The 13,884-nt window shown below is 51.9% G+C and overlaps 5 protein-coding genes across 5 annotated transcripts; 2 read left to right on the top strand and 3 right to left on the bottom strand.

Annotated features, from left to right (window-relative positions):
- Positions 1 to 176: 176 nt before the first annotated feature.
- Positions 177 to 2,685, bottom strand: N7496_009785 (M28 family metallopeptidase; the record flags this gene model as incomplete). The annotated part of the gene is made up of 4 exons (XM_056702698.1): positions 177 to 273; positions 362 to 1,180; positions 1,210 to 1,736; positions 1,809 to 2,685. The coding sequence occupies 4 exons, from the start codon at positions 2,683 to 2,685 to the stop codon at positions 217 to 219; spliced, it is 2,280 nt and encodes a 759-aa protein (XP_056551698.1). The 3' UTR covers positions 177 to 216.
- Positions 2,686 to 3,135: 450 nt separating this feature from the next.
- On the top strand, positions 3,136 to 3,543 carry N7496_009784 (uncharacterized protein; the record flags this gene model as incomplete). Its single annotated transcript, XM_056702697.1, has 1 exon — positions 3,136 to 3,543. One exon carries the CDS (start codon positions 3,136 to 3,138, stop codon positions 3,541 to 3,543), a length of 408 nt encoding a protein of 135 aa, XP_056551697.1.
- A 324-nt stretch (positions 3,544 to 3,867) lies between these two features.
- On the bottom strand, positions 3,868 to 5,445 carry N7496_009783 (RTC4 family protein; the record flags this gene model as incomplete). The annotated part of the gene is made up of 2 exons (XM_056702696.1): positions 3,868 to 4,144; positions 4,208 to 5,445. 2 exons carry the CDS (start codon positions 5,443 to 5,445, stop codon positions 3,868 to 3,870), a joined length of 1,515 nt encoding a protein of 504 aa, XP_056551696.1.
- A 567-nt stretch (positions 5,446 to 6,012) lies between these two features.
- On the bottom strand, positions 6,013 to 9,433 carry N7496_009782 (TMCO4 family protein; the record flags this gene model as incomplete). Its single annotated transcript, XM_056702695.1, has 2 exons — positions 6,013 to 7,290; positions 7,349 to 9,433. 2 exons carry the CDS (start codon positions 9,431 to 9,433, stop codon positions 6,013 to 6,015), a joined length of 3,363 nt encoding a protein of 1,120 aa, XP_056551695.1.
- A 1,501-nt stretch (positions 9,434 to 10,934) lies between these two features.
- On the top strand, positions 10,935 to 12,758 carry N7496_009781 (uncharacterized protein; the record flags this gene model as incomplete). The annotated part of the gene is made up of 1 exon (XM_056702694.1): positions 10,935 to 12,758. One exon carries the CDS (start codon positions 10,935 to 10,937, stop codon positions 12,756 to 12,758), a length of 1,824 nt encoding a protein of 607 aa, XP_056551694.1.
- Positions 12,759 to 13,884: the final 1,126 nt, after the last annotated feature.

Raw genomic sequence — 13,884 nt, 5'->3', positions numbered from 1 at the left:
GGCATTCATATTTTGCTCGCCTAGTAGGTCTAAGTACAAACCGAAAGTATAGTTCGACAGATGTAATCATAGACACTGTGCACCATAATACCAAAGTATACACCCCAACATCTACAACTACTCTTTGACTCCTCGTATCTACCCCAAAAATGCCCGGGTAATCAGCATCCAATGAGACTGAGCCCGAGTACTCCCTCCTATTTCAATCTCGCCCAACTACGACAGCAGCTTGGTCGCCGCACCAATCCGTTCCTGGATAATACGACTCCATTTCTATACTCGGAGAAATTCATGCAGTCAGCCAAGCGGGTCTTCCCATGTGAAATTATGTCCCACATAATCATCAAAGTTGTCAACTCACCTTGGCATTCTCCACATCGCCATCATCAAGGCTCTCCACCAGTCCGGGGTAGGTGGCTCCCGAGTAGCCAGTCCAGATACCAGGTGCAAACACAACGTGCTTGAACCAGTTGCGCCCGTCTAGACCGGGCTGGTACAGGAATGATCGCTCGATGCTCTTATACTTATCGTTGGCGCCGCGGATTAGGAAGTAAAGGCGGACCTTCTTCCACCAGTGGTACCAGGGAACGTCCTCATCCAACTTCTCGGTCAGCGATGCGGCATACGCATCGAATGCGGTCGCCGCCGCCTGGAAGTTGGAGATTTCTCGGTCTAGGTGATCAAAGTCAAAGTGGGCATGCTTGGGCAGCTTGTCGGCCGAGGGCTTGACGCTCTTCAAGTACGACTCCAGTCCGGTAGCATAGTCACCAGCGCTGAACGCGATCACAGGCGATTCCACCAGTCGTGCAGCTGCCAGTGCCCAGAGCTTCGTGGTTGCGAGGTGGTAAGACCAGGTTGGATCGCCAAACTTCTCCATCCACGCGAAGCTGTCGTAGTTGGAATGGTAGTGGTAGACGGGGTCATTCTTTGTGTGGCCGAAGCCAAAGTCCAGACTGGCCACGCCTGCAAAGTCCTGGAAGGCAGTAAAGTCACTACCACTGCCCATGGTCGAGATGTGGCCGTCCCAAACATCACGAACAGTCTGGCCAGGGACAGTTTGGTTCGGGTGCGGCACGAGACCAGCCACCTCGTTGATAACTTGGTTCAGCAACGGTGCAGCACGAGGGCCAAAGTTAGTGCCAGAAGCAGCCACATCAACATTTAGGTAGGCAACATTAGCCTTTGACAGCCAGGGAGGTTCTCCTCAACCCACTCGGTCGAACCGAGCAAACCGTACTCTTCGCCATCCCAGCTGGCGAAGACGATAGTGCGCAGTGGCTTCCATCCGGCCTTCAGAGCCTCACCAAAGCTGCGAATGACCTCGTTCATAGCGGCAGAACCACTGTTGGGATCTCCAGCTCCGCCAGCAATCCACGCATCGCGGTGATTACCCAGGATGATGACTTCATCAGGAATAGAACCCTTCAAAACACCAATCACATTCCACAGAGGAGTAGTGACGTACTGTTGCTGGTTCTCGAGGTTGATAACGATATGCTCTGGCGAGGGTCCAATGTTATATTTCACGCCCTTGTGGCCCAGGGCACCACCCTGCCAGTATTCATTGAAGTCCGAAGCCTTGGGGCCATGTCCATTGAGAGCCTTCAAGAAGGGAATAACTTCCTTGTAAGAGATTGGAAGTGAAGGAATAGCAGGAATGGAGCCGTGAGGGTCCTGACGCTCACAGCCGGGCTTGGACGGGTATCCTGGAGTAGTAGGATCACCAGGAGCGATGCCTGATTCCAAAAGTTAGCTGAACAATAATTGTAATTGTATTCTTTCGAATCAGTGGGAGAGCGAATACATACTCAGGAACTGCGTGCTGCCTCTTTGGATAGCACTGGGGTTACGAGCCGGTCCGTTAGGATAGGCCTCGTAGCCATTCTCTTCAGTAATCTCGCCATCCTCTTGGGGATCGCTGTAAATGAGCACACCGACCATGCCCAGCTCTTGCGCACGCTTCACCTTCAAGCCACGGAAGTTTCTGCCATACTTGACGATAGCAATCTTGCCTTCCAGGGTGACATTGGCATTGACCAAGTCCTCAAAGTCCCAGTATGTGCCAAAGTTGGCATACACAAACTGAGCAGTGACGTTGCCACTAGCCGAGTATCCATGGAACACAGGAACCCGATCGGGCAAGCTTGAAGTAGGATCTTCCTCCAACACATCCTCCTCCAGAGTAGCTTCGAAGGTGACTTCAGTATCATCGCCAGACTTCTTCAGCAGGGCCAAGCGGTGATCCAGGGGGTAATTCAGGTAGATATCATAAGATGCAAGCGAAACATCCTCCACACCGAATTCCTTCCACTTGTCCATCGTCCATAGCGCCTGGCTCAAGTTCTTGCCAGCCAAGTGGGGCCCAGCGGTATAGTACTCGCTCCACTCACGGGCCTTCACGGCGGATGGAGTGTTGAGGAGAATCTGTTGAAGTTGATCATAGGGCAAGCCATTGCCCTGAGGCCACGCGTCATGTGGGAATGGGTTGGCACCTGGTAGATAGGACCAGATGGAGCCGTGTTCGCGGGGCAGAACCGCGGATGGGATCAAAAAGAGGATGACGACAATCACCAGAAGCGTGCCAAGAAGAAAGGTACATGTCCGACGAAGGGCACTATGAGGGTACCGAGGTCGTCGGGGCGCGACATTGACCTCGAGCAGAGGTGTTGTCTCCGAATATGGCATTTCTTTTTCTCTCTCATCTTCGACAGAATGAGAGGAAAAAGAGGAATCAAGGGCAGCTTGTTTGAGCAGCTCTTCTCCGCACTTTATCGCGTTATCGGCTTACTAAACGCCTCGCGGGATGGGCCGCCTTCAGAAGAGTTCCACTTTCCTATTTAGAGTTCTATACAAGTCTCTCGTCGGCAAATAGAAGTAATAGAAGATAGGATGCAACGTTAATGGCTTAGATAGGACGAGGTCAATGAATGATTTGACCATCTCTTACTACCGATCAAATTAGGAATGGCTTCAAATGGCAGGATAGCCGGGCCCATCTCTGGAGACACTAAGAAAAGCCACATGCAATTTTCCCCTCATCTATTTACGTGGTTTACGTATGTACCAGCATGGTCTATTCATATTCCCCCTATTAATTCCCTCCTATTACACCTTCTAGCTCCCGATACCAAAGTCATGGCATCCTCTCTACCTGAACACCTATTCCTCGACTTTCGCATCTCCGACGTCGTCGACAAGACCATCAGAATCCCAAGAGCTGAGCCCTGGGCATCCCACTATTGCACGGCTATCTCGGAAAAGCGCTATGGCGACGCAATATTCGCACGATACCATATGGATGGACAAATCAAAGACGGCATCCGGACGGATCTTCGCGATGACGGTAATGGATCGATCATATCGCACGAAACCACCGTGTTCGATTTGATTATGGAGGATGCTCTCGGGTATGCTGAAGGATGCCCTGACCTTTATCGGGATGCTTTGCTTTTCTACACCGAGACAAGTCCGAACGATACTCGGCGAGATATAATTGATGGACTTTTGAAGATAGGGTCGGATCAAGGCTTGTACCATGGTTGAATGGTATTCCTCGCAGTAAATCATCATTAAGTTGAATACTGTATTGCACGAAAGCATAATTACGAAAGGCGGATAGCAATACATTATCGCAGGTACTTTTGACTTCTCGTGATGAATTCTGGAAAAATGGGTATTTTTGTATCTCGATGTTTAACAGTATACAGCGACATGGTATCACAAGTGCTATCATATACAACCGCTAAGACCAAATGGAAAAACAGAAAAGAAAGTAAAATGCAATCCAGCCCGAAAACCACAGGATGTATCAGAGCTCGACTATGATATTCGATAGTTCAAGACAAGACCGTCTCAAACGCATCCCCTTCAAGCTTCATCTTCAAAGGTCTCGGCGAGATCATCTGGAATCGGTACTTCATCGTCCAGTGCGGGGTTGAGCTTCTCGCCCAAAGCAATACTTTCCCGAAGAATTTGGCGAGCAGCATCATCGTTGACTGCCATGTCTTCTTTGACCAGGCGGATCGCTAATTCGGGAACCAGGACGGACTGGGCGTAGCCGACGACGCCTGCCTGCTTGACAATGTGGTCGGACGTGGCTAAACGGCGTAGTTTCACGGCGAAACGATCGGTGAGAAGTTGTAACCTGATCAGATATTAGCATTGCGTTTGCAACTGTCAATTGACGAGTTTCTTGCGGGTATCTTACATCTTGCCAGACCCTTTCGTCCCATAATACCCACAAGACATGGTCTCAAGGCCATCGCCAGCCAGAGTAAGACGAAAGTTTCGCGCTTTCCCACTCTTAAGCGCTGTATCCAGTATGTTGCGATAATACGAGGAGCAGTCCGGGACGAGAAGCCTTTCAAGTGCAGAAAAGTGCTTCTGAACCCGCTGGTCGAAGGTATCCCAGTTGATGGTAGGGTAGCCTTGTGATTCCCATTCCTTCTCGGCAGTGTGTTGTTGATGAGATGCACAGAATTGTTGTTGTTCCCGAACTCGTTGCTTTGGCTGTGCGCGGAATATCGCGAGTAGTTCGGGGTCGACTTCCTTCTTGCACATCGGGCATAATGCTGGTCCTAAATATTCGGGCTGGGATGCGGGGGAGCTTGGTAGGGAACTGAGAGACGAAAGGGGCGAATCTTCGGCATCCAAGTCCATAGAGAACGGTTCCCTGAAGGACGAGTTGGCCAGTGTTGAATTGGGGTTGGAGCTCGCGGGAATAGCAGAAGGCATCTTGGATCCAGGTGATGATTCTGATATCTTTGGACATGACCTATGGATTTCCTTTGCGACTATAAAGTCATTGTCCGGCTGCGAGTTGGAGGTCGACTTCTTGTCCTCCTTCTTGACCCGCATTCTGGGAGTTTGTGACTTCACACGAGGAGAGCTCTTATCGGGAGTGGCCGGTGACCGAACATAGCTGGGGGTTCGAGAAAATGAAGTCGCTGACCCGTATGTGTTGGACTTTGCTCGTTTGGAGCCTTGGGAAGACCACATCATAAAGGAGTCCTCGTCGCCCATCCCACCTCTGTCTGCTCGCCCGGACTTCTTCTCCTTATAGAACTCGAAAGTTCTCTTCTTCGGTCGCTGGAAGTCGAGACCATCATCAATACTTTCATCTTCGCTGGTGCTCACCGGCTCGTCGTCTGTCGCAGGTTCGTTCTCGGCTTTGGGCTTTGATTCTGGTTCCTGGTCTGCTTCATCCTGCGATTCGGAAATGGAATCGTTCTCGAAATCGGCAGAGCTTAGTTCGGTCAATTCCTCGTCATCACTTGACACGGGCAGCTCATTTATCGTAGACTTCGGTTCGCGGGGTTTCGTATCGATGTTCTTTGCCTCAGGCTTATTGTACGTGGACAGCAAGTGCCTCCCCAGATTCACATTCCTTGTGAGGCCCGCCGCCAGGACATGGCTTGAGTCGGGCCTTTTTGCGCCTGGTCGCATCGTATATAGGGCAAGTCGCGGCCGGAGCGTTGAATGGGGAGGTTGGGAACGGACAAGCTAGTGAGTGACGCGTGCCGATAAGAGGTCGAGGATGAGGTCGCGTCAATCGCGCGAAATGGCCGGGTCTGCAGTCTGGGGACACGTGCTCAGCTAGGGAGTCAGTACGGAGTACTCAGAATTGGGAGATCTGCCACCGAAGGACGACTGGACCGTAAGAATTGCGAATTGGGCTGAAGAAAGACAATGCGTGAGGGGAACACGCGTGACACGCCAACAAAAAGAAGGCCCCACAAAGCGGAGACTCGCAGTGTCCGGAGTACAGATAGCTCACTAAGCACAAGGACCAAACACCTTACCGGGACATAGATTGTGAGACTTTTGAGTACCCTATTTATTCTTCACTTATTGTCGCTATACATGACAGCCATTCAGCCATATACACATGTGGTCTCCCAAACGCCTATGCAGAGCAATGCTCCTTCTAGAATCCCAGTAAAAGCTATGGAAACCTTCGAGCAAAATAGGAAATGTCGATAGGAAAAAAGAGAAAACCAAGTATTCCCGTCATTATTCAAATGTCATCTGAATCTCGTCCTCCCCGTGGCCGTGACCATGATCGGCCCAGGCATTGGGTTCCATGGCTATGGCCCCAACTGCAGTGGCGCCAATACTAGTGGGCATGGTAGATGAGGACCGCAACTCGGGTCGCGAAGGCGTATCAAAGTGGTGTTGAGAAGACTCATGGAATGACGTATCAAAGGTCATTTCAATTGGCTCTTCTTTGTGTGAGGGGGTAGGATCGGGTGTGGCGCGAGAGGGATGAACTTCTGTGGAGAGCTGCGGCTCAGACGCTGGACGAGGAAGACATGGCTCAGGTTCCTTGGGCGTTAGATCTGTTTCAACCGGTGTCACAGGTTGCGTAGCCGATGGGCGGTTCAGCTCGAGCTTCATAGGAGGCAGTGTAGATTCTAGCTGTTTGACCTCGATAGCTTCGGAGGCCAGTTCAGCTCGAATGGCTTCGATGTCGAAGAGGATGGAGCCAGGCGCACTATTCGGTTCGGCAGCGTTGTGCGGTGAAGAGTTGCGATCAACGTCGTACGTCTCCCACGTCTTCTTCTCAGCCATCTTTCCACGCTTGAACAGGCCAAAGCGTTTCTTCTCCGGCTTCAGCTCAGCATTTCGACGAGCCTCGTCAATCTCGCGAATAAGCTCCCTTTGTCTCTCGGCATGATTGTCCGGATCGGGGTCTTCAATTTCGGCGAATTCGTCTTCCAGAACCTCCCATCCAACCTGCTTGAGAATACGCGGCATGGCGGCACGGTAGTCCATGTGACCGTTGACCGTTTCAGTGAGGTCGACGTTCTCCAACCCTGGAATCCCTTCGATGGGAGCAAGCCCAGATACACGCATGATACCACCGCTCGTTGCTCGGAAGAGGTACCCCAGAATCCAGTCATTCGTGGAGTAGCCATTGACAAAGCGGCCAGAGACCACGCTACGAGCCTTCAGGTATTCGTCCTTGCTGGCCACAACTGGTGAGCCAAAGAGGTACACATTCTGAACAAGCCCGTAAGCGCCCTTGGCAGCTAGCTCCTTCAAGCATGAGAAAATGACACGTGCACCCAGGGAGAAACCGAGCAACGTAACAGGGCGGTTGCCAAGATTGCGATCCTGCAAGGAATCGGCCAAGACCAGACCCGCTGCATTGGCACGAGCAAGTGACACGTTCCAAGGATTGTCAATTAGATAGGCAAGCTTGGTAAGAACGAGAGGGAGTTGCAGCGAGGCCATGAGGGCCATCAATATGGTACTGCCTAGTACTTGCTGCAAGCCTTGCGTGAGCGCCTAAAGGGGAAGTCAGTCGTCGTTCTCAGTGTTTGATAATAGTATGATTGGGGTTTACCTCTGTCGCAAGAATATTGATCGTGTCACCCATGCTGCGCAACATTTCAGGCTCCCAGAGAACCGAGTATATATCACCCATGATCGGGTCGACGGTACTGTAAGGCAATCGGACGTCGTCGACTTTGCCGGTCATCCAGCCGGATACAGTCACGATCAGATTCAACTTTTTATTGTTGTGAAGAGGTCGGTATTCGAATGTTTGGACAGCGCCCATCCGCCGGTGAGAGGCCTTCATACCGATGGCACTTCCGGTGAGAGAAGCGCCCGAGGCAATGAGCGCAGTACCACCCACTCCACCCAGGAATGCACTTGTACCGGAAAGGCCAATGGTAGTGAAACCAGCAGCAAGACCGGCTCCAATAACTGGAGCTAAAAGCCCTGCCGAGAGACCGATGACAAGACCACCACCGACAGTTGCAAGGCCCATGATCATATACTTCTGTTTTAGGTTGGCCTTGCGGCGCTTTTCCATATGCTCTGATTCATCCCATGTCTCTTTCTCGGCTTCTTCTTGCATTTCAAGAGCGTCCGTTACGCGCTTCTCGAATCGGGATATTTGCAGCCAGGTGATATCCATGGCTGCTCCCACTCTTTCGAGCAAGGTCCGAGATCGGGAATCATAGGCCGAGTCGGCAATTAACAAGAGGAAGAGGTCACATAGTACTGTCCATCGAAGGTCGATATCGATCTTTGCAGATGTGGGTAATTGAGAAGGGGTGTGGACTTCTGGGACATCTTCATCATCCGCGTGAGCATCATAGGGCGGTGGAGAGCCCGGCTCAGAAGTCTCGGTCTCTGTAGATATCCGGGAGCCGGGGCCATTTCCTAGAGTTGGAGATGAGATGGAAGAGGTTGAGGTTTTGGGGTCACTCTCTGCCATGGGGTTTTTGACACACGCATTCTGCATGAGCGGACGGACCAGATCTCCAGGCTGGACGCCATGCTCAGCAAGCTGCTCAATCATGAGTTGCTCGGCAGGGCTGATATCCATGTGCATATATAACCGTCCCATCATTGTTTGACCCCACTTTCTCTGGGCATCTTGTGCTTTGAGTATCACCTTGCGAGATGATTTGGTCTTGGGTACTTTATCGATATCCATATTCATCTCGTGAATTGTCAGGCGGACCACACCCACATATGCGATTTTTTGTGTCTCGTTTAGAAGGTCCTTCGTAGCCTGAAGCTGGCTGACAGTGTCGCGAAGTTCTTCGCCGACAAAGCCTGCGGAGTTGCCGGCTGCCTCGCGGAAAAGGTAGCTCGTGTCCTCGTCCATGCTGGTGGCGGATTGGGCATCTTCATCAAGCTGAACTCGAGTATATCCTTTTCCAGCACCACCCAATCCACTGTATACTGCTTCGTCATCCTCTTCCTGAGCGCCACGAGCGATGAGCCTTCCATAGTCATCATAGTAGTCCATTTCTCCAAGTGCAGGCATTGCCTTCCACCCGTCTTCCTCTTCCTCGCTTTCCTCGACTTCATTTTGAGGTTGGGTCATCCTTTGATGGGACCATTCCGAGATTTGAGTGTCATTTGTTTTCGAGATCGACTTGCGATACGGAGGTGGAGGGTCGGCAGTCTCATTGTGTGGTTCCTCATGCGAGGCAGCATTATGGTCTTGGGACTCGGTCTTCTTGTCGTCCGGTGCAGATTGTTTGTCTAATCCTTGCTCAGCAGTCTTAGCCTCCCCCTCTGCTGCTTTGCCCTTGGAAGCATCCGCCTCCACATCAGCTATCTTCTCCTCCACTTTTGGTTCTTCCGTCGCATTGGCAGCTTCATCTTCGGGTTCGGATTGGCGATCGGTTTCAGGGAGATCGGTTGGGGGCCGTTGAGGCCTTGAACGCGGTCGAATGGGAAGGCCAAAGTCATCCAGCTCCTCTGCATCGTCCTTTGATTCCTGTATTTTCGTGTCCAACGTTGATTTTGACCCTGTGCTTTCCTGCTTTATATTCTCCTTCTCGTTGCCAGCATCGTCGGAGGAGGTCGCGCCCGTGACAGGAGGCTGTGGCGTAGTCGATAAGGAGGCCGTTGACGAAGCAGTCTGGTCGGAGGTGCCGCCGACAATGACACCTTCAGCGGGCATGATTTCACATGGACAGACTGCCCTTCCGAGCGCAAGTGGTGTTTTTGAGATCCTGCTCTCTAGATTCCTTCGCACGTTCCTAGCTCAACATCCAGGGGGATTCGCCCATTCGGCCCAAATACGAGCAATCCCACAGCGCGAGGCGATCTTATGTTGAATTCCCCAAGATCCGATGATGCTGGATCCAGGTTGTGGTCATCGGACTGGGGATATTCTCCGCAGATGACGGGGGTGCGGGAAAAGGAGGTTGTGACTTGTGAGGGGGGTGGATTGCGCGGCGGGGCGGAATTGTACCAGGAGACAAAGTCCCGATCGACAGATACGCTGGAGATGACGATAGATTGCGATTGGATGTTTGAGCAGAGCTATATCGCTCATCAAATTAGAGAGATCTAGTAATATAGTATATAAAGAGAGAGAAAAACTCTCCAGGCGTAAAGATCTCTATTGACCACTGATCAGGTGCCGAAAGCGGAAGTGTGGCCAGTGGGAATGTCGAGTTGCTACAAATAAACAGCCAAGAAGAGCTCCATCATCTACTAATCCATGAAAACAGCATCATCTCTTGCAAAAGGCAGACCTGGCTGTCCATCAGCCATACGATATCCGTGAGATCGTATCCATCCTGTCTGTCAGATGTCGAGTGTCATGAAGTGGCCACTCCGGCATTTCTTTGTTGCCTGTCGATCCCTCGAAGGTCAACTTCGCCATCGTGGGCGACCCCAACAGCATGGAAGACCTTATCACGATGTGAGATGGCCCGTTCAAGATTCGGCCCGAGCAGAGCCACAGTGATAACCCTCCGTGTCCACTACATGGTGCACACCCTTCGTGGGTGCCGGGCGAGACAACCTTGATAAAAGGCGCAGCCGTCAATACGAGGCGCGAGTACGGCGGGACGTCATGCCGATCACGGTTTAACATGACCACATCTCATTCCCTGCTTTGCGAGGCAGTGCACGACGGGTGTCCTGTACTTTTGGCCTGACCTTTTTTTCACCCTGGCCTGGTGTATCACCGGGGAATCATTGTCTTCGCCCGCACTAGCGTGGGATAGGCTCCAGATCGGCTGCTTTGCCCATTTTCAGGCCAAAGAGAGTCTGTCCCTAATGTCCCGGGGCTCCAGCCATGGCGTCATGCGGGGGCTCGGACGCTGACGGCCGGGGTTTGAGTCACTTGATATGCACAACACTTGCGGCTCTGAAGAAGGGAGGGGGAGTTGTTGATTACGCAGGGGTCCAATAGGCCAACGGGCACATTTAATGTTGGACCCGTGGCGACTGCAGTCCTGAGGGTTCTCGGGCCCTACGCATCATGTCCCGTTTGTTTCATCGCTTCTCTTCACTACGTTACCACTTTCGGCCTATCCACTACGTGACCTAAAACAGTTTACTGAACGGCTAGTGAGAGAGATACACTTGACAACGATGGCACAAGGTATGGAGCCTGGTTCCTGCACTTCATGAGCCCTCGCACAAGGTACTGACGGGGAAACCCATTCATGCTAGGCCCCGAGACCTCCATCATCCGGGTGGCGGGCGCGGGCTTTCGACTCTCGCTACTGCTCAACGCTGCAGCATGTCAACTTGCACAGTCTAGAATAGAGATTCACAGTATTGCCAAGGGCATCTCTCTCTTTGCGCTCACTCTGAAGCAGCTTGGGCAAGCACTGGAGAGTCCCGATCTCGCGCGAACCACCGAAGCAACCGAGAAAGCTTGGGAAATCGCCAGCCAGGGACAGTTGGTCTTTGTTGAAATCGAGCACATGTTGGACAAACTGCAAGGCACTGATGCCCACGAGGATTTGAGCCGGATTCCAGTGCAAGAGAGACTGAAGTGGTGCTTTCGAAAACAGCATGTCACTTACCTCTTAGCGCAACTGGAGTCTCTCAAATTGAGCTTGATCGTGATGACGCGGATTCTGCAGTTGGGAGACTTACTGAAGTCAGGGAAAGAGGGTGCCAACTCGTCCAACTGTGGGCTCGTTGCAGAAGATATCATTGCCCAAGAGAAAGCAGAGACTCAGAACATGATCATCGTTAGATACTGGTCTCTGAAACGGCTAGATCGCTTGTGGGATTTCGTTGCGCAGGAAGCTGTGGATGCTGCAAATGATCCGACGAACCAGAAGATCATCTCTAATCATTCTTCAGCTACAGCCTCGGCGATGGGACCTTTGGTGACGGCAGCCAAAGGCTCGGATCTCTCGAAGCTTCCAGTTGTGACCTTTGGAGACAGTGACGTGGGTTTGGCTAATCTGGAGCGATCACCAAAGGACATGGTTCACCTTTCGGAGGGTGCGATGAACCGCCTGCTGCTGGCTTGGATACCGTCACTGGACCTGTCACTACTATCAGCAGCCAGAAAGCCATCTCCAGATGCCACGAAACCCAGTCAGCCGCGTGCATATGTCTCATCTGGCAGTGAAGATGATGATTCGGACGACCCCGACTGGGATGGCCATAGCTCCCACGGCTACTACTTAGAAGGTACGACAGACGACTGGCGCAAGCCTCATTCACAAGAAGCCAGAAAGCATGCAGCCGAGCTACGCCGGCGATACTCCAGCTATCAGGCACATGTTGAAAACGATTCCGAGACCGACGAGTTGAAACAGCGTCGGCAAACTCGTCCCAAGAACCCGCGAATAACCGACTCCAGTGACGAAGGTGAGCAACGATCGACCTCTCGTCCACCACCCAAGAGTGTCACTATCAACGACAACCGTGTCCATTCCAATAGTTCTTCGTCAAGATATCCACCTAGCCCAGTGTCGGACCGAGGACCACCAGCCTATCCAAACGGAAGCTTCCAACCCCCGCCACCAACTCAATCTATTCCTCGCTCGCAAGGACCTCCACAGAGCAAGCCCATGCCAATCCACATCCCCGGTCCTCCTCAACAACCCTATCGATACCACCCAAACCAAGAATTCAGCAACACTGCGCCACGATCTATTCCGAATAGCCAGCCCAATGTACCTGCAGGGTCAATGCCCATCCCTTCACCAAGGGCCACACCACCGGGTCAATTCGATGCATCTTGGGCCCGACAGCAGCAGAACTACAATAACAATCACCTGCAACCACGGCCCCACCCCTCGGCGTACCCGCTTTCTTCTTCATCGCCGGAATCTAGCTTCAGCCTCCGGCCCTCGCCGCCTCGTTCCGCGCAACGTTCTCCGACCCGTTCACACCGTCGATCCTCACGTGAAGAGGCTAAGGAACGACACAAGGCTTTGACACGCAGTGCGACTCGTGGATTGGCGGGGATCGGAGCGATTGCAGGGTTCATGGATGCTTTGGAGGCGTTTACGTTACTGTGATATCCCCTTTTGCTCGTCTTTTGCTCGTTTAGGTCGTTTCTTCATTTTATTCTTTATTTTGGGTTTAACACCCCGGGCCAAAGTTATCCTCCGGGAACACAGTCGTTGAAAGATTCCCTTTTCGTGTTCTTTTTTTTTGGCTTTTCCTTTCTCTTGGATTTGGTCTGGCCTGGTCTTGTATCGGTAGGGAGCAGGCGCCGACCTATTTTTTCTTGCGATCTTTTTTAGTCATGATGTATAAGCGCAAGTAGTGTATCCCCCATTTGACGATCAAACGAGAAGCACGAATGAAATGAACAATGTACCATTTTGGCTTTACCTTTTTGGACCGTTTACCCCGAGAAACATCGATAATTCTCCGGTTCCACACGGACCTAGAGTTAGTTGCACGATTGAACCTTGCAGGCGCTGACAAGGTTTAGCTAGATTACCCGTATACCACAAAGAAGGATCCGGTCTCCGTGAAGCAACTCAATCCGATGTCAACGCATGCAATTGCATATCCGTGGTTTCACCCGGAAGACCCTCCCAGGTTACAAACCTACACTTTCCTTGTCCGGCTACGAAAACGAGAAGTGAATACGGAGTAGATACGCACTCCATTTATCCCCCAACAATACCCTCCCTCTCTCCTAAAGCTAATAACTCCGCGTACTCCGCCTCCCGTCCAAATCCCCAAGAACCAAGATAAAAACACCCACAACGAACAGAATTCAATATAAATTGCGCCATCGCCAAGTACTTACCCCCCCATACAATTTTCCCCCTGTCTTACCAGAAACCCCACCGGTCCATTTTAGCCGGATCAGGGCCCCTGCCCCGTCGGACACGACGATCAACCCGATCTCCAAGCTGATGTCAAGCGGAACTTCCGATTCTACCGATCCTCCGGTCCGCCTTACTGACACGGTCTTCATGCCTACTCCGGCGCTCCGTTGCGTTGCGATGGGTAGGTGTGTAGGTTTTTTCTGGGCTGGGTTACCTACGGAGGACGGAGTGAATAGTGGGTGAGTGAATGCGAGAATTTTGTATTTGTAGGTTTGGTTCGGGCTTTTTTGGGGGTTTCTTTTTGGGGTTCTGGTCGTTAAGTATATTTGTGTCGTTGGCCTGCTGTGTTGAAGGCTTT

The sequence above is a fragment of the Penicillium cataractarum genome (assembly GCF_028827025.1).
Source record: "Penicillium cataractarum strain IBT 29864 chromosome Unknown utg000008l, whole genome shotgun sequence".
Taxonomy (NCBI): Eukaryota; Fungi; Ascomycota; class Eurotiomycetes; order Eurotiales; family Aspergillaceae; genus Penicillium; species Penicillium cataractarum.
The sequence above is the reverse complement of the archived record's forward strand: the minus strand, read 5'-3'. Positions and strand labels throughout refer to the sequence as shown.